The sequence below is a fragment of the Hippoglossus stenolepis genome, chromosome 24 (genome assembly GCF_022539355.2).
Source record: "Hippoglossus stenolepis isolate QCI-W04-F060 chromosome 24, HSTE1.2, whole genome shotgun sequence".
Classification (NCBI taxonomy): Eukaryota; Metazoa; Chordata; class Actinopteri; order Pleuronectiformes; family Pleuronectidae; genus Hippoglossus; species Hippoglossus stenolepis.
In genome coordinates, this window is record NC_061506.1 from 544,885 (window position 1) to 569,282 (window position 24,398).

Consider the following 24,398-nt stretch of genomic DNA (forward strand, 5'->3'; position numbering starts at 1 on the left):
GTGTGATAATAAAGCTGTGTCGGGGCAGGATGTTGTGCCAACAGGGCAGAGAGCCGGGACAATTAGCAGAGACATTACAGCTGATATTCACATCATCAATGCCAGCGTGGGCAAACAGATGACGAGCACTAATTAATACACAAGTCATCACCAGAGTGTGTGTGTGTGTGTGTGTGTGTGTGTGTGTGTGTGTGTGTGCGTGTGTGTTATGGACAAGCAGTTTGTGGAAACATGCACACAGGAGGAAGATAAAGAGCTGCAGATAGATGAGGTCAGAGCAGCCTGGCACTGTGCTGCAGTCTAATAGGGTTTGTAATGACTGTGTGTGTGTGTGTGTGTGTGTGTGTGTGTGTGTGTGTGTGTGTGTGCTTGTGTCTCTTACGTGCAGGCTGGGGTGGTAGGTGAGCAGTCCGTTGTCACACAGCGTCACGTACTTCTTCTTCCACTCCTTGTTGAGGGTTTTTCCGCTTCTCTTCAGCAACATTCCCTGAAAACACAACGACAACATGTTCAACACAACTCACACACTTCATCACCTCCATGTTGTCGTGTCGCTGACCAGTGTGTTCAAGATGGAGCTGAAGTAAGTGGACCCCTGACGACCTACTGCAGAGGAGGCTACTTCCTGTTCACGTGACCAGCGTGGTGAAGGTCATGTGATGGAGATCATCACTGCCTCGCTCTTATCTCTGTGTTTGGTCTCCACCAGCTGCTTTTATTCTGAAAACCCTGAACCTACATGAAGCCGATGCTACATCAGCAGAACTTCACACCAACACGTGGCGGGCCGTCCACGTACTTTTGGCCACACAGGCTCGGCCCCTGAGTTTGTGTTTCTTCTTCTTCTCGTGGTCGTTGTGCACATCGGACTAAATGACTCCGAGTCCGTGGAGCGACGGTAACGAGCTGAACGCAGGAGAGCGATGACACGAGAGTTCACTCGTTCCCACAACAACAGTTTCACTTGGGAAATTCACAGCGGCGCCGAGAGGAGCTCGACTTAAAGCAGCGAGAGAAGATGGAGGGAAATAATCAGTTATTTAATTGTGTGACTTCTCTTCTCTCTCTCTCTCCTACGCACTTCAGCTGCGGCTGACTGACCCGTTTAGGCCGAGCGACCGCCCGCCCGCTCGCCGCCCACACTTCATTTGAGCTGGATTCATTAGGTGAGAGAAGGAGAGAGAGAGCAAGAAGGTCAGGGAGAGAGCGATCGAAACCAGGGAGAGAGAGAAGGATCAAAAAGAGGAGAGAGAGAGAGCAGCGGTGGGGGGGGAGATGGGGGATAAAACTGTCCACTGATTAGCAATTACAGCGGCGCTGCCACGCGTGTCACTTCACTGGACCTCGACAACATTAACACTCCGACAGAGGATATTAATAGAGTCCAGTGGCGAGGGGGGGGGGACGGGGGACGGCCCGCTGATGGACAGAAGCCTGCTCTCCGCCGCCCTGACCGCTCAGCTTTCATTAAGGTGGTCGGTGGTGCTGGGACACGGCGGCGGGCCCGGGGTGACCCCCGCCGCCGCTGACGGCACGTTCGGGGGTAATTGGCGTTGACATGACGACAGGGAGGAACGCTGCAGAGTGACAGAGGAAGTGGGATGAGGCCCGTGGTGGCGTGGAGAGCGAGACGGCGTGAAACAAAGAAGAACGACTCAAATACCTCAGTGAGGAGGGGCCCTTCAATGCTCAGGGGCCACCAGGGGGCCACCAGGGGGCCCGGGACCACAGCTCCACTCAGAGGGAAATTAAATCTAATACTTAAGTTAAAAATCTCAATAATTATGTGACCGAGTATGATTTTATATAAATATTTTAAATATAATATATATACACATTTTTTTCTCAAATAAATTTCCTGATAAATATATATTTAAAATAAAATCTATACATTATATAAAATATTTCTTAAATAAAATAGAGATGGAGAGTTTTACATCTGCAGCTTCCTCCATGATGTTGTAGTGATTTAATCTGAGCTCATGATGATGATGAGGTGTGTGTGTGTCTCTGTGTGTGTGTGTGTGTGTGTGTGTGTGTGTGTGTGTGTGTGTGTGTGTGTGTGTGTGTGTGTGTGTGTGTGTGTGTGTGTGTGTGTGTGTGTGTGTGTGTGTGCACTGACGAGCTTCCTGCTGCTCTGCAGTGAAGCTGCCGGCAGCCGTGCAGCTGTCAGAGCAGCTGATCGTCCGCTGCAGCCTGTTAGTGAGCGAGCAGCAACATGTTTGCAGGCGCAGAGGTCGAGTGTTTCCATGAGATCTGATCAACTCTCATCAATCAACGATGAAGCTGCAGTCACACATTTCAATGAGGAAATGAACTGTTTACTCTGAAACTCAATCCCACATGTAAATCCACTGGATCCAGATCCTTCGATCCTGTTCACTAGAATCTGTTCTGACAACAAACACCAACAGATCCAAGCCTCAATAACTGGGATGGGTTTATTTCCTGATCCTCAGAAAGACGGTTCCATGTATTTGAATGAAATGGTTTGAAAAGGTGAGAGGAGGCGATGGAGGTAAACCGAGGCAGAGCCGAGGGAGCAGGAAGTCGAGGGTCGATCTCTGCAGGTCTGAACCAATATTTCTTCCACTTCTGCGCCTGAACGTGGTTTTTGGGAGCGAGACGTCAGCGGATTAATTCTGCTCATCCATCCTGACCATGACAAGTGATCAGTTGGCACCAGGGAGAGGCTAATTGAACGCCGCGTCGAAGCCCTCCTGATGGGTAATATCTTTCATTATTCACCTCCCCGGGCGGCGGGACACACGTCGCCTCTTATTTTACCTTCAGCGGGGGGGCGAGGGGTGGGGGGGCGGCAGCCATGACAGCTCACAAGGTCTCCACATGGGAAAATAGATGTGGAGAGATAAATACATCCTCACATATACTCTGTGCTGTACCCAGGCACTGCTCCGCCCCGCTGAAGGATCGTGGGTAGTGCTCGGAAAAGGTCGCTAGCTCGAGGGGGGGCGGGGGGGGGGGCGAGGAGATGGAGTCATTTGTTAGGCATCCGAAAAACGTCCAAGGGCGTTAGAGAGGTTCACGACTTCTCCTTCTTTTAACGACAAAACTAAGAGTCAGGAAAAGGCCATGTTCTGTTCCTGAGGAGAGGAAACAAGGGAAGGAAGGAGAGAAGGAGGGAGGGAAGGAGAGAAGGAGGGAGGGAAGGAGGGAGGGAGGAAGGAAATAAGCATGGAAGGAAGAAAGGAAGGAAGCAACTAAAGGAGGGAGGGAAGCAAGGATGCAAGCAAATTAAGGAAGGAAGCAAAGGAAGCAAGAAATGGAGGAAGCAAGGGAGCAAAGATGGAAGGAAAGAGATAAGGAAGGAAGCAGGCAAAGAAAGAAAGGAAGCAAATGAAGGAAGGAAGGCAGCAAAAGAAGGAAGGAAGGAGGCCAGGAAGGCTTTATGTGAAAGAAGGAAGGAAGTGGAGGAGGAAGTGGAAACTCCTGCGGACACAGTTCCTCTTCACTCGGAGACTCGTGAAGTATCGTTAAGAAAAGGTCGGCGCTGCAGGGAGACGAGATGAGGTCATTCGTTAGCCGTGGATCCGTTGAGGGCTCGTACCTGAGGGCGCCACACGGAACACGGCCCTGAATCATTGAGACGCAGAAACTGGATTTGGTTTGGAATTGACGACTTTTCTCTCCTCAGACGACAGGTGAGGGAATAAATCCTGAAATCAACTCTTTACGAGCAGAAGTCTCTTTGTGTGGATGTGACCACGGAGACTTTGTTGCTCGTCCAGACTCTAATCACTCCATCACCCCTCCGCCTCAGACAATGGACTCTCCCGCGGCCTCTTCAACACACTGACAGCGAATCAGGGAGGAGATACGGGGGGGGGGATATCTGCGGACGACCCCTCCACAGAACAGGATGAGCCTCGGCCCTTTTGTTCTTTAACGTCCCCTGAGAGCAGGAGGTTAAATTAGAGGTGTCACCCCCTGCAGACAGCAGAGCGGGGGGGTGACGGCGAGCCACAGAGAAGCCGGGCGATCCCACCGCTATCGTGGCGGCCATCTGATCCAGCCTGAGCCGAGACGCAGGTCATCCATCATCCTCGCAGACACAGGAGGGAGGTTTGTATCGAGTCCCGATCGGTGGCGAGGAAACACAAAGAGGAGCGAGCACTGCAGGTAAACATCACAGGATCAAAGGCAACGCTGGTGAAGTCACGAGTTATCTCCAGAGGAATCCGATCGGACGCAGCGGACGGCGGCGGCGGAGGAGGAGGAGCCGCCCTGATGATGGTGCCACCCGCCAATAAACCCAATAAAGAAGAAGTGGAATCACGTTCCAGAAACTACGAAGCAACATCTGAACTTTCTAAACATTTTCTACAAGTGGACGAATGTTTCGGCTTCAGTTTGTATCAAATAAACAAGTCACGGATTCAACCGTCTGGAAACAGCGCCCCCTTCAGGCACAGGGCGCATATCTCAAAAATGTTCATAGTTCAAATGGAGAGTTCCGAAATATTTCGATCATGTTTCTTCATGAAGAATCTTTAGGATCTTTATGTTTTATATTCTACTGATGAAAAACCGTGAGAAATGAGTCACAAGCCTTCATCAGTGGTTCATCAGTGTTTCATGTTCGTTTCCTTTATTTCCTCCAGTTTGTGAATCAAACTAAAGTCCAACGTCTGAATTGAGTTTCATCACCGAGGGTTTTCTTAAAATCTAATTTGTCGCCCGATGTTAAAAAAAGAAACAGTCGAGGTAAACACGAGAGAAACTCGACATCAAGACGCTCGGCAGCTTCCGTCTCAGGGACAAGGTCGGCGTTGATGAGGCAAGGACGGCGAAGGGCAGGCCCAGGGGAGCAGGACGCCGACCAGATCAAATAAAACACCAGAGAAGAAGAGGGGGGCTGAAGAGCTCTGATTTATCTGATAAGAGTTCTGGGTAATTAATTAGAAACTCAATTATCCAAACCTTACTTCAGCAGTCTCCATTCATTAGTGGATAAAACACCTCAGCCGTCGCTCGGCGCCCGGAGACAGGAAGTGAAGGAAACAACACTCGTCTTCCGCAGTGAGACGCTCGGGTCAGCTGGCTTGGTCCGGTTTATCATCACAACACAAACGCACACAAACGCACGCACGTGACGTGAAACAACAAAGCGACCACAGGGACACTTCCTCGCAGTCACACCCCCGCTCCAAACAACAGCCGTGCAGCGCTCCGTGGAGACCGCGGCGCCGAGGCGTAATGAGCACAATCTAAAAATGCTCTTTGATTGACGCGTGTGTTCGTTGTTTTAATTATTTCTCAAACTAAAAAGGGAGAGACAACCCTCGACACATCCCCCCCCCCCCACCGCCGAAAAATCTCATTTCCAGGGGTTAGTGTGCATGACAAAAATGTCATCATGGCCAAAATGGCTCCGAGCGGTGACAACCTTTCCCAGGGAAATGATATTTCCCCAACCCGGCGGAAGGCGGATCGTGTCACCCTCGTTAAAGCCTTGATAGCAGGTCTTTAATATTCACCGTCTTAATTAGGGCTGCAGTTAATTTCATTAAATTCTTTGGCTGCTAAATGAAGCAGATTATGAGACATCTTTTATTGCGAAGCGTGAAATTACAGCCTGCCCGCTGCCAATGGGGGGGCGACACTAATGAATTACAGGGTAAATAACACCCGAATTAACCATCCAATTTAACTCCTTACCAAACGCCCGGCGCCGAGGGGGGACGAGTAGACTTGTCAAAACCACCCAGCCCCGCGCTCGTCTGCGACCCGGAGAGGCAATTACAACCACGACACTAATCAGCTCCTCACGGGAGGAAGAGGAGGAGGAGGAGGAAGAGCAGGAGGACGTCCGCAGCCTTAAGACTTGAGTGAGAGTCACAGACTAAATGTTCAATTACAGCAGGAGGTCGACGGGTCAGAGGTCAGACACTCGATTAACACTCAGCAGCAGCAGCAGAGAGTGAGGAGACGACTGAGGAGACGACTGAGGAGACGACTGAGGAGACGACTGAGGAGACTCCCTTTCAAACACCAGAGCAAAGTTTTAACTTCTCTGGTTGAACAGTCGAAACTGGAAAGTAGAGACGTCCTGATCTGGTTCTGGATCAACTTGGACTCAACTTAATGAAAACATGTTGACAGTAGTAATATTCTGATAGAAACTGGTGCTTTACTTTAACCACATCAGACCAAAGTGGAGTGAAAAGCACTAAATCTCTTTTTTGAAGAAGAAATTTGTTCCTTAAATTTGTTTTATTCTGAGTCTTAACAATTAGTCGTCTAATAAATAAATGTAAACCTCTAATGTGAGCGTGTGGACATTAAACTGACTTCAGGTCAGATTCTCTGATGTGTTGGTGACTGTTTCCTGTTCTCGTTATCTCGTGTTGACCTTGACTGAGCGGCTGCAGCTGAGAGGTCACCAGCACCCAGCGTCTGTTTGTCCTCTGAGTAAATAAAGGTTTAGAAGAAGAAATCAAAACCTCTCTGGTGTGTGTGTGTGTGTGTGTGTGTGTGTGTGTGTGTGTGTGTGTGTGTGTGTGTGTGTGTGTGTGTGGTCTCAGCGGCTCGGCTGCCGTGTCGGAGGAAATTAATTTGTTAGACTGTTGGTTTTCAAAGCTCCTCGGTCAGCCGCCTGACGGAGACACGGGAGAGCCGCTGCCTCTCTCTCCGGTAATTAGCGGCTAATTAGCGGCGTGGAGCAGATGTCGGAGGAGCCCTGCGCCGTCAACAGCCTCTGTAAACAAAGCTGGACGCATCCGCCACAAGAAGAAGAAGAGGAGGAGGAAGAGGAAGAGGAAGAGGAGAGGAAGAGGAGCGGAGAGGTGCCGGTTTCCTCTGCGTCTCAGCAGGAAGTTTGAGCTCCGACTCCACGTGTGTTTCCTGGTTCAGGTGGTGGAGATAAACTGAGTCAGTTGTAATAAACAGGATCTGAGCCACTTCATTAAAGCTGTTTTTACAGAGTCGACAACACGGAGCCTGAACGCACCATTTCTAAAACTGATGAATAAAACGTTAATCAGCACAAATTCAATTTGACTGATTTTCTATAACTTCACTATAACTCGGTGATGTTTATCAGTGTGTTAATGTTCCTGTGTGTAAATCCACAGACGTCCTGTGTTTTAATGAGCGCCGGACGAAGGCGTTCCTCTTCCTCAAGAAGAAGAAGAAGAAGAAGTGAACCTCCGTCACCTCGAGAGGCCGAGAGACGCTGTAATGAGATCAGGACGAGTGACGAGCCAACAAGTGGGTTAGACAACCACGTACACACACACACACACACACACACACACACACACACCACGCAGGTAGAAGACATGAAGAAGAAGAAGCCCAGAGCCACCATTAAAATCTAATTAACAGAAAGTCTTTTCTTCATATTCTAATCTTCATATTTCTATCTTCATACGACTGGAAGCTCTAAACTCTGTGGACGTGTTCCAGTGTCTGCAGGACGTGTAACCCGACTCCACTCTGCTGCGTGGTGACGAGCAACGTGACGCCGCTAATCTCTGTGGCAGATGTCGGAGCGCGTTAGGTCAGCGTCCCGGCCGCCTCCGTCCTCCGAGGTACGATGCTAACGCTAACGACGACAGGTTGAGGTTTGTGGCCGAGGGCGTCGGCTCCTGAACGCGCTGACGGAACTGGATCACTTTGCTTTTTATCATGTGTTGAATATGTTGTTTTAACGTCTGATATTATCCATGTAAACACAACTGCAAAGACACAAATTACTACAAAGACACACAAAGAGCCAAGAGTTTGATCTCAACATGTAAATAATGTTAAAGTGATTGTGTTGGACAGGTTGAGCTCATTTTAAAAACACGCTGTGAGCTGATTAACACTCATTAGTGAGTCAAGCAGCTCCATTAATATTAAACCACCATCTTTTACATTTGAATGATTGTAAACACGTCGCCTGGAACCTGAGGATGATTCTAACACGAGGAGAATCTGCTGAGAAGATTATTCAAGAGATTCTGTTTCCTCAAGTCAGAGTTAAACCTTGAAACCTTTCTCTGAATGATCGTAAGAGAATAATCGATTCTGTTGTTACGTTAAAAAGAGGCAGAGCAACGACTCATTAGAAACAAGTGGGAACACACACACACACACACACACACAGAAAACACACACACACACACACACACACAGAAACACACACACACACAAACTGGAGAGTGTAAATGGAGCGTTAATGGGGAAAAGGCAGTTGAACCTTGAATGTGAAGTGTGATCTCTTTTAACCCACATACAGTCTTTGTAAAACACACACACAGCCACACACAGCCACACACACACACAGACACAGACACACACAGACACACACACACAGTGTAATTAGGCAGCAGGTCTGCGGTGAGCTGAGCCGTCGTGGTCACCGAGGAGTCGACAGAGAGACGAGGAGAGAGCGACCACAGGGAACCATCAAATCAATTAACTTCCACTTCCAAAAGATACAACAGGAGGAGGCTGTGCCTCACAGCGCTGCCGCTTCCGCTTTATTCTGCTCCTGTGTGTGTCTGTGTGTGTGTGTGTCTGTGTGTGTAATGTGTGTGTCGGGCTAACTACGTGTCTGCCTTCATGAGCAGGACTGGGATCAGCAGGGATTTTGTTGAGCAGGATTTTAATGATTTGAGCAGAAACTAGTGATGTTTGTGATTTTACCTCGTTTCATCAGAACTTTAATATATAATTAGCTCCTCCTCTTCCTGTCACACGCACGTATGTGTGCATCTTAAACTTCACATCTTCACTGTGGAGTTTTTCATGTTTTAATGAATATTACCAATCTGCAGCCTGAGTCTTTAAAGTGGAACCTGATGAAGCAGAAGCATTTTAAAGGTTGTAATTTTCTTTTTGAGATGATTAACCAGCTAATGACGACTCGTCCTGCTCCTCACAGTGAATTAACAGAGCTGGAGCTCCGCCCTCTGAGCGCCACCGCTGCATCAACACCACAGAAGAAGAAGAAGAAGTGCGTTTGAAGCCGTCAGGAGCCGGAGAGCGATTTCCACACGATGGCGTTCAGCAGCAATTAGGATCTGCTCTGCTGTGTGAGAGCGTCTCCTCAACCAGGAGCCCACGCCTCCCTCTCTCTCTCCTGCTCTGTCACTGTGTCTCTGTGTCGCTCGCCCACGCTCTCCTGGCGAGGTGGCCCCTAATCACAGATGCGATTTGTTCATTAACAGTTTACAAACGAGGCCGCGGCGTCGACACAAGAGGCGACGATTAGCGCTCACTAATTGCCTGATTTGCCCCCCCATCCCTCACCCCCCTACTCGCCTGCCCCCTCCCTCACCCGCCGCTGCTCCGACATGAGCGGAGCTTGTTTGCGACAGATTAGGAGCCAATTCAGGTGCTCGCCATCGCAGCAGGAGTCTCTGTGTGTGTGTGTCTGTGTGTGTGTGTGTGTGTGTGTGTGTGTGTGTGTGTAGACGGTGGCGCTCTCCCTCTCTTCGCTGCCTCCCTTCATCCCTCTTCTTCCTTTGCTCCTCTAAAACGCTGCCGCCGACGCTGCGATCAAAGCGCTGGTGAAGAAGAAGACGAGAGGAGAGGAAGCAGCTTTGAAAGAGAGACGAAGAGGACGTGAAGTGAGACGTGAAGTGGACGAACAGAGGGACGGGAGGAGGCGGAGTAAAGAGAGAGGAGAAGGAGAAGAAGAAGAGGAGAAGAGAGCGACGGAGGGAGTGACAGTGAAATCCCTTCCCTCTCTCGTCTCCTAATGATGTGGTTGGAGGACCCGGGAGAGCCCCTCGCTCTAATTGATGTCAAGTGTGTGATTTCACTGTTAATCAAGGCCGAGGCATCAAACACGCGGAGAGCGAGCGAGCGGGCGAGCGGGCGGACAGACAGGAAGTGGCTCACCTGTTTGATGGGGATGGCTCGCCCGCTGCCGATGCTGTCCGCTCGAGCCTCCAGGCCTTTCTTGTCCTTGTCCGGCTCGTTGGCCTTCCTCGACTGTGGATGAGACACAGACCTTCATCATCATCATCATCATCATCATCATCATCATCAGCTGCTAACGTCTGGCCGTCATCAATCAGCTGATCATGTTTTCAATTCACTGATTATTTGTGTGTTTTGTTTGTTTCTGTTTTGTCCACATTCTGAGTGATTCAGTAAAAACTATATGAATCTGGATCAGTTAAAGAATCTGGATCTGGTTCAGGATTAGAATCAGGATCAGTATAGAAATGTGTACAAGGATCAGGATCAATAAAAGGATCAGAACCTGAATCAGTATGAGGATCAGGATCCAAATTGGATCAGGATCGATATCTGTTTCTGGATCAGGATCACTAACTAAGATTCTCCTGATTGTTTTGTCCACATTGTGTGATTTCAGTTTCAGAATCAGGATTAGAATCCGGATTAGCATTAAAATCAGTATAAGGATCAGGATCAGATCTGTGATTCCCTGTGTGAACCTCCAGACGTCCAGGTGCTCGTGGTGTGAACTCACGGTGAAGAGGTTGGAGCGGCGTTTGGACTGCTTCCTGACGGGCGTGGGCGTGTTGGTGGTCTGCGGCACGTCGATGCGCAGCTCCTTCTGACTCGTGCTGGGCGTCGACGGCACCGACGACGAGTAGTCGCTCAGGCTGCCGCCGCCGTTACTCGTCTGCACGGACACAAACCATGTGATCAACATCCTTCTCACTGCTTCACAAACAAACAGGAGGTTTAAAGCGTCACATCAAATGTCACAATAAAAGTCTGTCAATTCAAAATGGCGTCACACAAGCTCTTTGTTTGTATTTGTTTGTGTTGTGTGCGAGTGTTTCTGGCTCCGGAGCAGAGAAGTTTGCTCGTGTCTCTAACGAGTCGCCTCTAACGTCTCATCAGTGTAAAAGGCGTTTCCTGGGCGCCGGGCGAGGCGGCCGACACTTGACAGTAATCAGCGAGGGCTAAAGATGCAGCGAGGGCTGTTCTGCGGAGGCGGCGGAAGATAAACACGGCTCTCGGGGGACGTGGCGCCGCTGCTGCGACACGCTGAGCGATGGCTTTTTAATGAGAAATCGATGGAGGATTGAAGGATGAGGATCGAAGAACTTAACGGCCTCGCACAGGGAGAGAGGTGTGTGTGTGTGTGTGTGTGTGTGTGTGTGTGTGTGTGTGTGTACTTCACAGTGAGTCTGTGTGTGTGTGCACGTGAACAATGTGTGCATCTGTGTGTTGACCTGAAGTCAGTGCACGAGTCTGTTTGGATTTTATATGAAGACGTTAATAACGTTAGAAAATAAAAAAGTAGTAAAAGTTTATTCTGACACAGGAAACACGAGATTGTCAAAATAAAAATCCTGTCCAGTCGGAGCTCAGTGGGTTGAAAAGTTAAAGCTCCAGAAAAAACTGTGACTTTATAAATTAGGTCATAAGACTGAAAAACTGCAGAAACTAAAGATTAAACTACATTTACTGACGTCACATAAAAACATGAATCTGTTTTAGAACAAATAAATCTTAGTTTCTCTGAAGCTCAGGTCACTTTTATTTATATTATATATATATATATATTAATTATCTACAAAAACAAACTTCATGGAGACTTTAAATATTAAAGAACGTCACACTGCATATTCCTGAAAACATTATACTGTACATGTTGTTTGTGTAGGTGTGTGTGTGTGTGTGAGAGAGAGAGAGAGAGAGAGAGACAGAGAGAGTGTGTGTGTGTGTGTGTGTGTGTGTGTGTGTGTGTGTGTGTCTGTGTGTGTCTGTGTGTGTCTGCGTGTGTGTGTGTGTGTGTGTGTACCTGGGTGATGTGGACGGCCGACACCTGCGTGGCGCAGACGGACGAGTGACTCGGGGAGTTGGGCAGCGACTTGCACGGCCCGATGGACAACTGCTGCTTCTTCCTGGTGGCCGAGATCTTCTGAGCCACTGTGACACACGATCACATCAACAGGTGAGTTACACACGTATTAATTACCTTTAATTAATACTCAAGGAAAATAAATATGATAAATGATGTAATTTAATACCAATGTCACAGTTATTCAGGTTAAAGTACTGTATGTATAATGTGAGGAAAAACCAGAAACTACAATTATGTTATAAATCACATTTGATTTAATTCTAATGTTATTTTAAAGTATAACGTGATCATTCATAAGAGCATTAATATATTTATATTTCCTGGTTTTCTTCATTCATACGAAGGTGAATTAAACATTTTAGATTTTTGACACAAAGGATCAAATTAAAAACATCAATATTTAAGTCTTGTAAGTCATTTAAAACTTTATTTATCTATATCATAAATCACCTGAAGTGTTTTCATTAGTCACAAACATTTGAGCACAGGTTGACGGGTTAGGTATGAGGAGCGCCCCCTGTAGGCTGCAGAGACACATTACTCTGCACTCTGCATCTTAAACAAAGACATAAAAGATGTGGACGTGCAGCTCGGGTTTTATTGAGCAGTGATTCTGCACCGAAGAGACTTTTATTCTCTAAGTGTCTGAAAAGTGAAGAATCATCATTTTACAGCCTGAGCGTTTAATCACAGAAAGAAAACACGTCAGATGAACTGGTAACGAACTGGTAGTGAACTGGTAACGAACTGGTAACGAACTGGTAACGAACTGGTAGTGAACTGGTTCACGTTCTGTTCTGATCCGTTTCTGACACGAGAGACAAAACTCTGGATTCTTTATTTCTCCTGTTTCCTCTTCACATCTTTTCTCCCGATGTTTTCTTATTGTTCAAATCTGCATCAAATCATCCACAGAGCGTCGATCAATACAATTAGAGCCCATGTGAACTTCCTGTCCTCTGATTGGCTGCTCATAAAGGGGTGGGGGGTGGTGTGAGGTAGTGTGTGTGTGTGTGTGTGTGTGTGTGTGTGTGGGGGTGTGCCAGCATTGATTGACTTGGACCTTTTAGCTCCTGATCCGACCGACTCCATCCTCCCCTTCAGTCTAATGATGGGAGAATAATCACTGCCGCTGATCGATGTGTGTGTGTGACTGTGTGTGTGTGTGTGTGTGTGTGTGTGTGTGTGTGTGTGTGTGTGTGTGTGTCTCTGTGTGTGTGTGTGTGTCGTCAGGACAGATGAATCACAGAATGAGGAGGATGAGGGCGGCCGAGCTCAGCATTATCACACTGATGAAGTTCAACTGTTTCACGTTTCAGGAAGTGACTCCGTCCTCCATCTTGGTTTAGTGTCTCCACCGATCAACACGTAATGAAGTGTTTGAGCTCCGTGTTTGGTCTCCACCTGCAGAGACACTTCCTGTTGGAACTAGTTTCCTGCTGCTGCCGACACGACGAGAACAAAGCAAAGCAGCCAACGATGACCTCACACAAATCTACAGAAACCTTCCCAGCAGCCTTTGCGTTACTTTGTCTTTGATGCTAACGAGCAAATATCAATCAGAGACGGTGATGAAGATATGAGACTGTTTAAAACTAGTGGTTTAAAAAGAAGCTGTAGATTAAAACGTAAATGTGACAAAGCCCTTTTAGATGAAGTTAACACTAATAGAAACTTTAGAAATAAGAGTTTGAGGTATCGTTGAAGTTTAAAGTTGACGCCACCGACTTGTCGGCGTGCGGCGTGGACTCTGCTGCTGTTTATCGTGACTGAAGGAAACGAGTCCTTGTTGTACGGAGACGAACTCGTGGAAGACGTTAAACGTGAGGATGTGATTCTTCTCTTTCACGGTGTTTTCGTTGCTCGCGGCTCCGCCGGGGCTCCGGCTCTGAACTCGTCTCCCTCGCTGCCCTTGGCTCGGCGACGTGTCACCTGGAGGTAAATGTTTACGACTGGCTCCTCATTAACGAAGCCGGGGGCTTTAACGAGCCCAATTAAAACAATGGTTTCATCTGCGAGCGAGGGAAATAGGCCTGTGTTTATTGGAACAGAGATAATGGAGTCACTAAAGTCTTAACTCTTTGCGGGCCGGACTCGAACGCGCGTCGGAGCCGGGTGCGGTACGGAGGCCGCGAGACGCCGAGCCGCTCACATACATGTCACCGTGCTGCACCTGGCAGGTTGTATTTTACTTTAAGTGTTAAGAACAGTTATGATAAGGCCGCGCTAAATATTTAAACTGCTCGGTTAATGCAATTTAACTTTATCCATCAATCTCAGTTCTGCTCTGAGAAGCTGCCACTTCTTCTAATGGAAACGTGTCGCCGCTGATCAGATTTATGACGGGGCCGCACGGGGTGAGACATAAAGGGGGGGGGGCTCCACTGGAGAGTCACTTCATCACAAGGTTTCTTTATCCTCTCAAAACAAATCACAGCTTTTTAACAAGTCGCTCCCGTCGCTCAGACGAGAAGTTGGAGCTTTGTGAGGTTTGAGTTTCTTCTGGGACGTAAACACAGAAACTGTTCAGACACAAGTTATCACCGGAGAAATGATCTTTAGTTTGTTTTTAGCAGATTTATGAAAAACTTCTTTGTTTTATGAGGAATAAATCATTTAGTTTATATTTCTACAAGAAGATCATGTGACGATCGACAGTTTCAACACAAAAGAAACGTGTCGGTGTAAAATGAAGCTGTAAAGAATTAATAGAAACAACATTTGTGGTCATTTGTTTTTCTTAATTACACAAATTATATAAAAACCCACAAGTCTTAGTGAATTTAAATTTTCCTGAAATGATTTTATTCTTAGTATTTTTCAGATTTTATATATTTGCTGTTTGTCTTTAAGCTTCTGAACTAATCTCATGTTTTTGTACTAATGAAGTTCATCTTATCTTAAGAGCAGCTGCAGAATAAAATGATTAATCTAAATAATATTAATAATAAAGTATTGTGGTTATTATGATCATAATAATCTCAACAACTGGTTTTAATAAACTAATATATAACTGTGGTGTCCAGGTCTCACGCTGCCATCTAGTGTCCAACCAGAGAAACGTCAGCTTTAAACGTGAATATGAACAAACTTTGTTTTAGTTTTTATTTATTAGTTTGTTTTCTTATTATTTTTTAATTCGATATTTTTCCGTCTGTTTGAACATTAATTGTGTGAGAGGTCGAGTCGGTGTAACACACATTAGAAACAAGGAGAGTGTGTGTGTGTTGTGTTGTGTGTGTGTGTGTGGGGGTGTCGTGTCAGTGTAATTAGGCTAATTAAATTAGTGTCTGATGGACGAGGGAGCGCAGCACTGTCACCCCCCACCCCCACTATCCCTCACAGAGGTCACTCCCCCCCCGACTGGACGAGGCTTCACTTCCCATTCAACTAATTACATGTCTCCACACACACACACACACACACACACACACACACACACACACACACACACACACACACACACACACACACACACACACACACACACAGTGTGAGGGTTTAACACACACTAAAATAATTCTTAAATTCTTTCAAAATAAGATAAAATTTTAAAATAGTTATTTCCTAACCCTCGTAAATGTAAAGAATAAACATGAATTACATAAATGTCCGTGTTCACAGTAGAAACAGCAGGAAGTTGATTCTCAGATTATTCATTTCTAACAGATGTTGGAGCTTAATTCTTTAAATCACTCAATAAATATGAATTTGTATTAATTGATCAATATCAGTGAATATTAAATATGAATAATCATATATAACAGTAACTGTTGTACTGGAGGAGAAATAGATTTTTTAATGTTCAAACACATCTAAACTAATAATAACAAGACATAAATAAATGAAGATGCACAATCAGAGACGCACACAGACTCACACAGACTCACACAGCTGCAGGCTGCTGTCGTGTTTCAAGCGTCGACAGAAAACATTAAACTCATCGTTCTGCTGGATGATTAAAAAACTGATTAATTTGTGATAATGACGACGAGAACAACACACACACACACACACACAGTGGAATCATTAGAGGATAATAAGGCAGCGTTTAGTGTGAAAGTTTCCTCCTGGGCCGAGAGTTTATGATCTGCTGCCAAACACACACACACACACACACACACACACACACACACACACACACAGACACACACACACACACACACACACACACACACACACACACACACACACCACACACACCACACACACACACACACACACACACACACACACACAACACAAACTACTCTTCTCTTCTTCTACCACTGATATTTACACAGACTGTCACATTAGTTCACAGCTGCTTTCTGCCCTGTGCTGCCCCCTTCAGGACAAACACGTTCAGGTCATGTGACAGATACGAGTCGCACCGAACTACGCTGCAGCATCAAGCGTGTGGATTCATACGCCGCAGAAAGTAGTCCCCATCAACTACTTCAAATGTGTTTCCTCAGAGATGTGAGGATGAAACCATGGTAACAGTTATAGAAAATAAAAACCTGTAAACACAGATTGAGGCCGAGTCGTGTATTTGTCTGTAATTCCGTCTGTTAACCTTCAACCTGCCGAGCGGACGCTTCTTTTACGTCTTGTTCACGTGAGACGATGAAAAACCGGCTTCACGGTTTATTGTTTGTAACTTTTCAACAAGAATCTGTCGTTGACCTCAACAGTCACGTGTCAAATCAAGAGCCACGACGGTCACAGCCTCTTCTACTTCCTGTTGACCTTTGACCTCATGTAGTCCAAGGAAACAGGAGCTCATCATCATCATCGTTTATCTTCATCACCTTGAAACTGATTCCAGGTGAAACTAGAGAAGACAACGTTCGTACGACGATGGAATTACAAAATGTTATAACTGATTTAATCCCGATATTAATATAGAAAATATAAAATAAAATATAAGATAAATGATGGTTTAAACTGTCCTAACTCCACCCGACTGGCAGATCCAGGTAGTTAAATTAAACACTGTTGAAGTTCAAGGTCAGACAGCGACTCAATCTGAGGACAGACACGTTCAGATTCTCCTTCCTCGTCTCCTTCCTCCTCCTCTTCCTCCTCACCTCATCTCCTTCCCCCTCAACTTGTCTCCTTCCTCCTCCTTCTCACCTCATCTCTATCCTCTTCTTCCTCACCTCATCTCCTTCCTCCTCCTGTAATGTCTCACTCGTTTATTAATCCTGTCGGGGAATCGTCTCTTTTTGTAGCTCTCTCTCTCTCTCTCTCTCTCTCTCTCTCTCTCTCTCTCTCTCTCTCTCTCTCTTTCTCTCTCTCTCTCTCTCTCTCTCTCTCTATGATAAAACTTAATTGCTGTCCGGTTGGAGCTAAATAGCCGAGCGGGTCCATTGAGTCTGTAATTGACGAGTGATTAACAGCGTGCAGTGGCTGATGGCTGAGCGGGGGAACAGCGTGACCTTCCCAGAGGACCGGACGCTTCCTGACCCCAGACCAGGTTCACGGACTCTTACCGTCCTGGAAGACCCGCTCCACGTTCAGCCCGTAGGTGGCGCAGGTCTCGTAGTAGGTGCAGCGCTTCAGGTCGTTGGAGAGCTTCCGGGCGCGGCCGTCGTCGATCACTCGGGGGTTCGCCGAGCTGATGGCGTCTGAGACGAGGACGAGGAAAGAGGAAACTCGGAATTACTTCTTTACACCGAGGGATTCGTTTTACAGGCTTTTGAGTCCTGGAGCACCTCAAACATTTTAAATAAAAATATACTATTATTTATATTGTATAAAAACCTGTAATAAATTTAAAATTTGATTCTTCAGCTGTTTGCTGCTGTAACAGATGAAAGTAACACTATGGCGCCCTCTGCTGGTCGATGGGAGCTGATGCAGGATCTCTAGTGTTTCTCACTCTCTGGTCCGTGGCCCTTCAGGGACCATGAGGAGTCACCAGCAGGGGCCCAGAACCCCCAGTGTGTTCACCTCATTCCCTCCGGGGTTTTGTGATTGTTGGTCCCAAAAACATTCAAAGACGTTAAACATCGATTCTTTGGACTTTAGGACAATTGGTTAATTAATGTTATTCATCAAGTTATTTATCAAGTTATTTATCAAGTTATTTATCAGTGACTCTGCAGAATCAGGCTTCATTTCAGTCTGTGATTATGACGTTACACCACTAGATGGTGGCAGAGCTGTAGAAAAACACAGTTTCCCCTGTGTGTGTGTGTGTGTGAGTGTGTGTGTGTGTGAGTGTGTGTGTGTGTGTGAGTGTGTGTGTGTGTGTGTGTGTGTGTGTGTGTGTGTGTGTCGCACCTTGCGTGCCGACCAGCACCAGCGGCAGGTCGCTGGTGTTCCTGTAGCTGGCGAGGCGGCTGAAGTAGTGATAAACCGTCTGGAAGCTGATCTCGTCCTCCAGGCTGAAGACGAAGATCACGGCATCGACCCACAACGCAAACTGTGCAAAAGATATTTAAAAACTTCATGAACAACCGACTCAGCAGGACAACAGACGAGGACGACAGGAGGAACAGACGGAGGAAGACGAGGAAGACGAGGCAGAGAAGTGAAGAGCCAGTGAATTATTCATCTGTTTTCTGTCTAGACTCAGTCACTTTATAAAAATCCATTTGGTCAGTTTGAGGAGAAAAACCTCGACCCACATTCTGTCACGAACATAAAATAAAGAAAAATGAAAATCATCATTTCACTGAAGGATTTTTACATCACGGGAGTTTTTAATAAAAATTACAGTGTCAGTTATTTTCTGCACTAATGTTCTAAATCTAAATCCTAAAGCTTGATTTGTTAAAATAAAATAATGTGTATTTGTTATGACGTGTTTTTGAATATATGAATCATTTAATGACAGATTGGAGAATCCTTCTGAGTGCAGTTCTCACCTGAGGCTCCGGGGGGCCTCCTTCGTCTCGGATCAGCAGCAGGTGACTCTGACCGTCGACCACGATCTCCTTCTTGAAACGACCTCCTGCGGAAAAAGCAGCAGACGTCAGAGGAGACGCAGGAGAAGAGTCGAGTTTCTGCTCTACAGGACGATCTGAGCTTTACTGATTTGATGAAGGATTAAATATGAATAAGAAATAAAATAACTTAATACTAATAAATCACCAACACGTTGAAAGAGAATAAAATGATTCACCAGGATGAAAGATGTGAAACTAAAGAGAATCACCATGACGACAGACGTTAATATTCTTCTCTACGCAGACGATGATGTGTTGTTGACAACAGCATATGACAGGAAGTGAAACACTATTTCAAAATAAGACTACGACACATGAAGGACGGAGCTAAATGTTCAGCGTCAGCAGTTGATCGGGTTCAGACTCCGAACGACCTTCAGGAGCCGGGGGGGTCGTTTGTTTACACTTCACTCATCTTCATCGAAGAGGAAGACGAGGGTTCAGCTCAACGACACCAGGAGAGGAAACTTATTGATCAGCTGGTTTAGTATTTATCGTACGATGATGAAACACGTAGACATTCATTTCCTGAAGAACGTTTTCACTCTCGTGTCTTTAACTTGTGTGTTTTCAGTATTTTTACGTTTTAAAATCATTATCATGGAAAGAAAAGTCAGACTCGGACTCGTTTCTACTTCTGAACTCATAAAGAAACGTGTTTTTCTGTGAGGAGACGAAACTCTGAACCCGACATGTCGTCAAAGAGCTGCTGTGAAAACCAGAAGATTAATGGAGGGAGGGATGATCAGATGAGGAAGAGGAAGAGGAAGAGAGAGAGAGAATAGTTACCTGCGTCCACGTCAGCTAGTTTTAAAGAGCAGCCCAGAAAGAAGAGAGGAAACAAAAAGCAACAAAACAAGATGCAGCCAAAGTTAATACGAGCAGTCAAACCAACAACCAGAGCAAGAGTTCATCAAGACCCCAGAGAACCACCGGCACGAGGAAGAGGAGGAGGAGGAGGAAGAGGAGGAGAGTTACCCGAGCAGAGAAGAGAGAAACCACACAGGACGGACATGTTCACTCAAACTCCAGCTTTTATATTAAATAGTAAAGTATAAAGTTAATTTAATGCTTTTTCTCATCGTCTCCCTATTAATGAAACAAGGAAAGAAACTAGATTCATCTGTGATGATCGATAATAATCTACTTTGAAGATGATTATCAACAGAGTTTTCTGTCACTCGACTAATCAGCTGATTAAGATCCGTAAATCCTCAGTGAACCATTTGAAGAAGTTGTCGGAGTATTTCTCTCTTCAGCTCATGTCTGAGTTTCGCTGCACGCCGACGGACTGTTGGCGGCGGCCGGTGTGAGCACAGGCGTCTGCAGCCGAGGCTCCGTCCTGCAGGATCAGAATAGTTCTGGTCTGTGGCTTCGTGGTCGCGCTGCCGCTCGAGAAGCCACCGACTCGGCTCCCAATCAGTCGCCATGGGAAACGGGGCTGAAGCGTATTTTTAGATGTGAGGAATTTCCAAACAACACATCAGCTTCCCTCCTCCTTTCTTCTCTTCCCTTCTCCTCCTTTCACTTCTCGTGGTTATGCAACGATTCAAAGAGGTCTTTTTTTATTCATCTGGCGTGGAACCACCACTTCCTCCTCGAGCGGCGGAGCCAAGGCATCACATCAGAGACGATTCTGAGCCGTTGTTTAGCTCCGACTCGTCTGTTGCTGTTGGCAGAGCTGAGGTCTGAGCATCTGACGGGGACACTGACCCCCAGGGGGCGCTGTGAGGAGAGCGCCGTCACAGCTGAAGAAGATTTATCAGCTGATCCCGTCAACATTTAGGATCTTTCTTCCTTCTTGGTTTTCTCAGGTTCATTTTATTAATTCCAGTTCTTTACGTTTCTCCAGAGAAGAGAAGCTCTGCTGGTGAAATATTAAAGGAACAAGGAGTTTAGCAGGAGAAGGTCTTTGCCTGGGGAGACGGCAGAATGTGTGGGGGGGCTTTAATATTACATGAGGAGTCATCACTGCAGGCGACTGTGACGTACAGTATGAGCATATAGAATAAATGTAGAGTATGAACATGTATGAACATGTAGTATAAACCTACAGTGAGAAGATATAGTTTAAACTTAATTATTAGTATTTTATAAAATACTATATTATGTATGATTCAAGTGGTCCTGAGCTGCAGGTAGAAAACCAAACATTAATAATCCCACTTCACTCATCTCACTCATGAGCCGGAGGTTTCTTCACTAAATGCAGATTACCCTGAGTGGGGGTCTGGAGCTGCTGGTGCGTGACGTCTCCTCCCTTTCTGCTCCGCTGGTCACATGTGTTTGTTCTGAGGAGCCACAGTGAAGTGGAGAGGACGGGACGTGTCCTGGAGCCGCTGCGTCCGGGACACGGAGGCTGTTCACGTCTTATTTTAATCCAGCCGCTGGTTATTATTACTACAGTTTTATAAAAGTGACGTAATCTGCTTTTCTCTCCTCAAACGAGGCGGGAGAATAAATCTGTCACGAGAACGTTGATGTGGAACGTTTGAATGAACAGATCCAGAGAGGGGGGGGAGATAGGGAGAGAGAGAGAGAGAGAGAGAGAGAGAGAGAGAGAGAGAGAGAGAGAGAGAGAGAGTAATGTTCTTACCTTCAGGCGACTCCTCCTGGACGTACGTCCCCGTCAGGTACCTGTGCACCAGGGCAGACTTACCACTGGCCAGGTTACCCACAATGCCCTGCAGGGGAGCAGCAGTCAGTTAATGGTGGATGTTAAAACGTGTCCAGATGTTAGAGACTGAATCTGTTGAACTCACCACTTTCAGCTCAGGAACGGCTCGACTCAGCGTCCACTCCTGACTGTTCACAAACGCATCTGGAACAGAGAGACAAGAACCTTCAGCTGGACTGAAGCTGTGGAGCTGAAGCTGCAGCACGTTCACCTGAGAGGTTACACTCAGAGTTTCTGTTGTCAAGAGTTCAGTCAACATCAAACATCAACCTGCTCAACGCAACCAGACACTACTAGAGAGTACACTGTGAGGAGGAAGAGGAGGAGGGTGAGGAGGAAGAGGACCAGGAGGAGGACACAGACAAGGAGGAGGAAGAGGAGGAAAGAGACAAGGAGGAGGAAGAGGGCCAGGAGGAGGACAGAGACAAGGAGGAGGAAGAGGAGGAAGAGGAGGACATGAGGGATGAGGACGATGAGGAAGAGTTGAACAAAGCAGGAAGACGATGGTTAATGGTTTAAAGAAGAATAATCTTCAGGTTTTATGAAGACTGATGAAGATACAACTGCAGATCTGAAGTTGACAGCTTGTGATGCACAAGTCAAGTTGTCATGACAACACGTCTCCTCAGTTGATTGACAGATTCAAGGTCTCAAGAGGATGATCACAGGTCTGAAGATTCAGTGAGAGGTTTAATAATCTGCTTCATGTTTCCACTGATTCAGAGAAACTCTTCACAGACGAGGTTAAAAACAACATGAAGTGGTTTGAATGAAGAAACTTTCTGAGTGTGTGTTTGTTTTAAGATCCAGAGCAGAGAGGTCATGGGAAATGAGGGGGGGAGAAATGATTTTCCTCCCACACACACACAGTTACTGTCAGCTTTTGTTCAGACTGTCAAAGTGTGTTATTGAAGTGTGATAGTGTGTCAGTGTTATCAGGGAGGTGTCATCCTTCTGTCCAGAGACGCACACACACACACACACACACACACACACACACACAAGAACATCAAGGCAGAAGTTATCGATGAGTTTCTGCAGAGTCACATGAAACATCCTCACATCTGAATCTTCTTACTCATCGACTCTGCAGCACATTAAGAATCAAACCTGCTCCAAGGAACAAACTTTTCTTTTTAACTTAATCACCAGTGACGACTAAAACCTGCTAAACGACAACTTGGAACCAGCGACTCTTCGACCAATGGGACGAAGCCTCTGAGACGACCACAGTCTGATCCAGGACCAGTGAACAGCTCACGTCCATCCCACCGCTGACCCTGCTGCTCCCTGCAGTAAGTAGGCCAGTGGGCCACATCCACTCAGAGCCCTCAGCCCCTGGTTACTAATTCATCAGCAGCAATCTGTGTCAGACCGAACACTGGAGCCATGTCTGTCCACCAGAGAGGGGGGGGGGAGAGAGAGAGAGAGAGGAGGGAAGAGCTAAAAGCCCTGAGCCACCTGACGTCTGCATCAGAGAGAGAAGAAACTAAATTCAGCTTTTATCTGCTTTCTCCTGGTGCATCGTCCTGAAGGGAACCACACACGTGTTCCTGACGTGTTCCTGACGTGTTCCTCACAAACGTCAGAGTGAGTCCATGTGAGGAAACAGCAGGACAATGTGTGGAAGCTTCCCAGAGAGCGAGTGGACGTGTTGATGAGGTTTCTAACACAAGATCTCAGGATGAAGAAGAGGAGCCGTACACGTAGAAGACGAAGACGTCAGAGAAGATGGAGAAGAATAATAATGAAATTCCTCTTAGATTTTAGATTTAATCAACTTCCAGTGACTTTAACTTTCTGCTCTTTCTCTGTTAAGTGACTTGGTTTAAAATCTTTCTAGAAGAAACTGTGGTTAATTAAAATATATTGAGGACAAGTGAAACATAACTGGAGAAACAAAACCCTCCTGGTGAAGCCTGAGGCCAGAAGAAGCTGCTCCACTTTCCATTGACCCATTACAACCTACAGCTCCTCCATCTTCTGACTGGGACTGTCAGAGACATACATATACACCAGGCCGGGAATCAAACCTGTGACGTTTGGGTCGCATCTGATCATGTTCACATTGAAAATATAAAAACTGGCAGACAGATGTTTCTGTTGCTATGATACAGAGTAAAAATACAACGTGTTTGTTTCTGTTCTACCATTAATACATCCGAAGTGTGTGTGTGTGTGTGTGTGTGTGTGTGTGTGTGTGTGTGTGTGTGATGGTATCTGTCTGGAAAGAATCCAGAGGAGCGTCCCTATTGGCCGGCGGACCCACACAGGGGGACATTGTTGAGGGTTTTACAAACGTGAGCCTGTTGTCGGGGGCCGGCCCCTCCCTCCCTGCCAGGCAGGATGTTGATCCAGCTGCTTCCTGTTTTCAGGGCCCCTCCGGTTTCCCTATAAGCTGGTTCCCAGTCCGAGCCCCTGGCATCATCGCCCACTGGTCGACGGTTTAACCAGACTGGTAATTCAGGTTTAAAGGGTTCTCATCCCTGTTGCTATGGCTACCTGCAGAGTAGACGATCTACTTCCTGTTTGCGTCACATGACCAGTGTGTGTGCATGGTCACGTGACGTGTGTGTTCAGATCATCACTCATATGAAACACTTGTGTGGCTGCAGCTCCGACTTGAAGCCGAGTCAGCGATTCGCTGAGCGTCAGGATGAAGAGAGACAAACAGAAACGCTGATTGGACCAAACTGTGTCGAGTCAGCACCGGAGAAAAGAAAACATCTGGGAACGTGTGGGCGACACGTCTGAACTCAGTCAACTCTCTCACACACACACAACTACACACACACACACACACACACACACACACACACACACACACACACACACACACACACACACACACACACACACACACACACACACACACAGCTCTGTGTTGTTGTCTTTATTCTGAAGGAGGAGGATGTCGACAGGAAAATGGAGGCAGGTCCTCGTCAAAGGTGAAAAGACAAGAATCGGTTTCGTTGGACTT

At 46.6% G+C, this 24,398-nt stretch overlaps 1 protein-coding gene across 6 annotated transcripts in view; it reads right to left on the bottom strand.

Annotated features, from left to right (window-relative positions):
* Positions 1–24,398, bottom strand: part of agap1 (ArfGAP with GTPase domain, ankyrin repeat and PH domain 1) — an 85,078-nt gene that overhangs the window by 29,167 nt on the left and 31,513 nt on the right. For 3 of the 6 annotated variants that reach the window (XM_035150533.2, XM_035150532.2, XM_035150529.2), the window contains 10 exons: positions 21,504–21,562; positions 21,338–21,425; positions 19,531–19,545; positions 18,661–18,746; positions 18,074–18,215; positions 17,281–17,415; positions 11,741–11,868; positions 10,454–10,609; positions 9,856–9,948; positions 383–487 (listed from right to left, as the gene is read on the bottom strand). In XM_035150533.2, coding sequence (XP_035006424.2) covers positions 383–487; positions 9,856–9,948; positions 10,454–10,609; positions 11,741–11,868; positions 17,281–17,415; positions 18,074–18,215; positions 18,661–18,746; positions 19,531–19,545; positions 21,338–21,425; positions 21,504–21,562 — 1,007 coding nt within the window. The remainder of the gene's footprint in view (positions 1–382; positions 488–9,855; positions 9,949–10,453; positions 10,610–11,740; positions 11,869–17,280; positions 17,416–18,073; positions 18,216–18,660; positions 18,747–19,530; positions 19,546–21,337; positions 21,426–21,503; positions 21,563–24,398) is intronic. The other 3 variants (XM_035150535.2, XM_035150534.2, XM_035150527.2) reach the window with 1 other exon arrangement.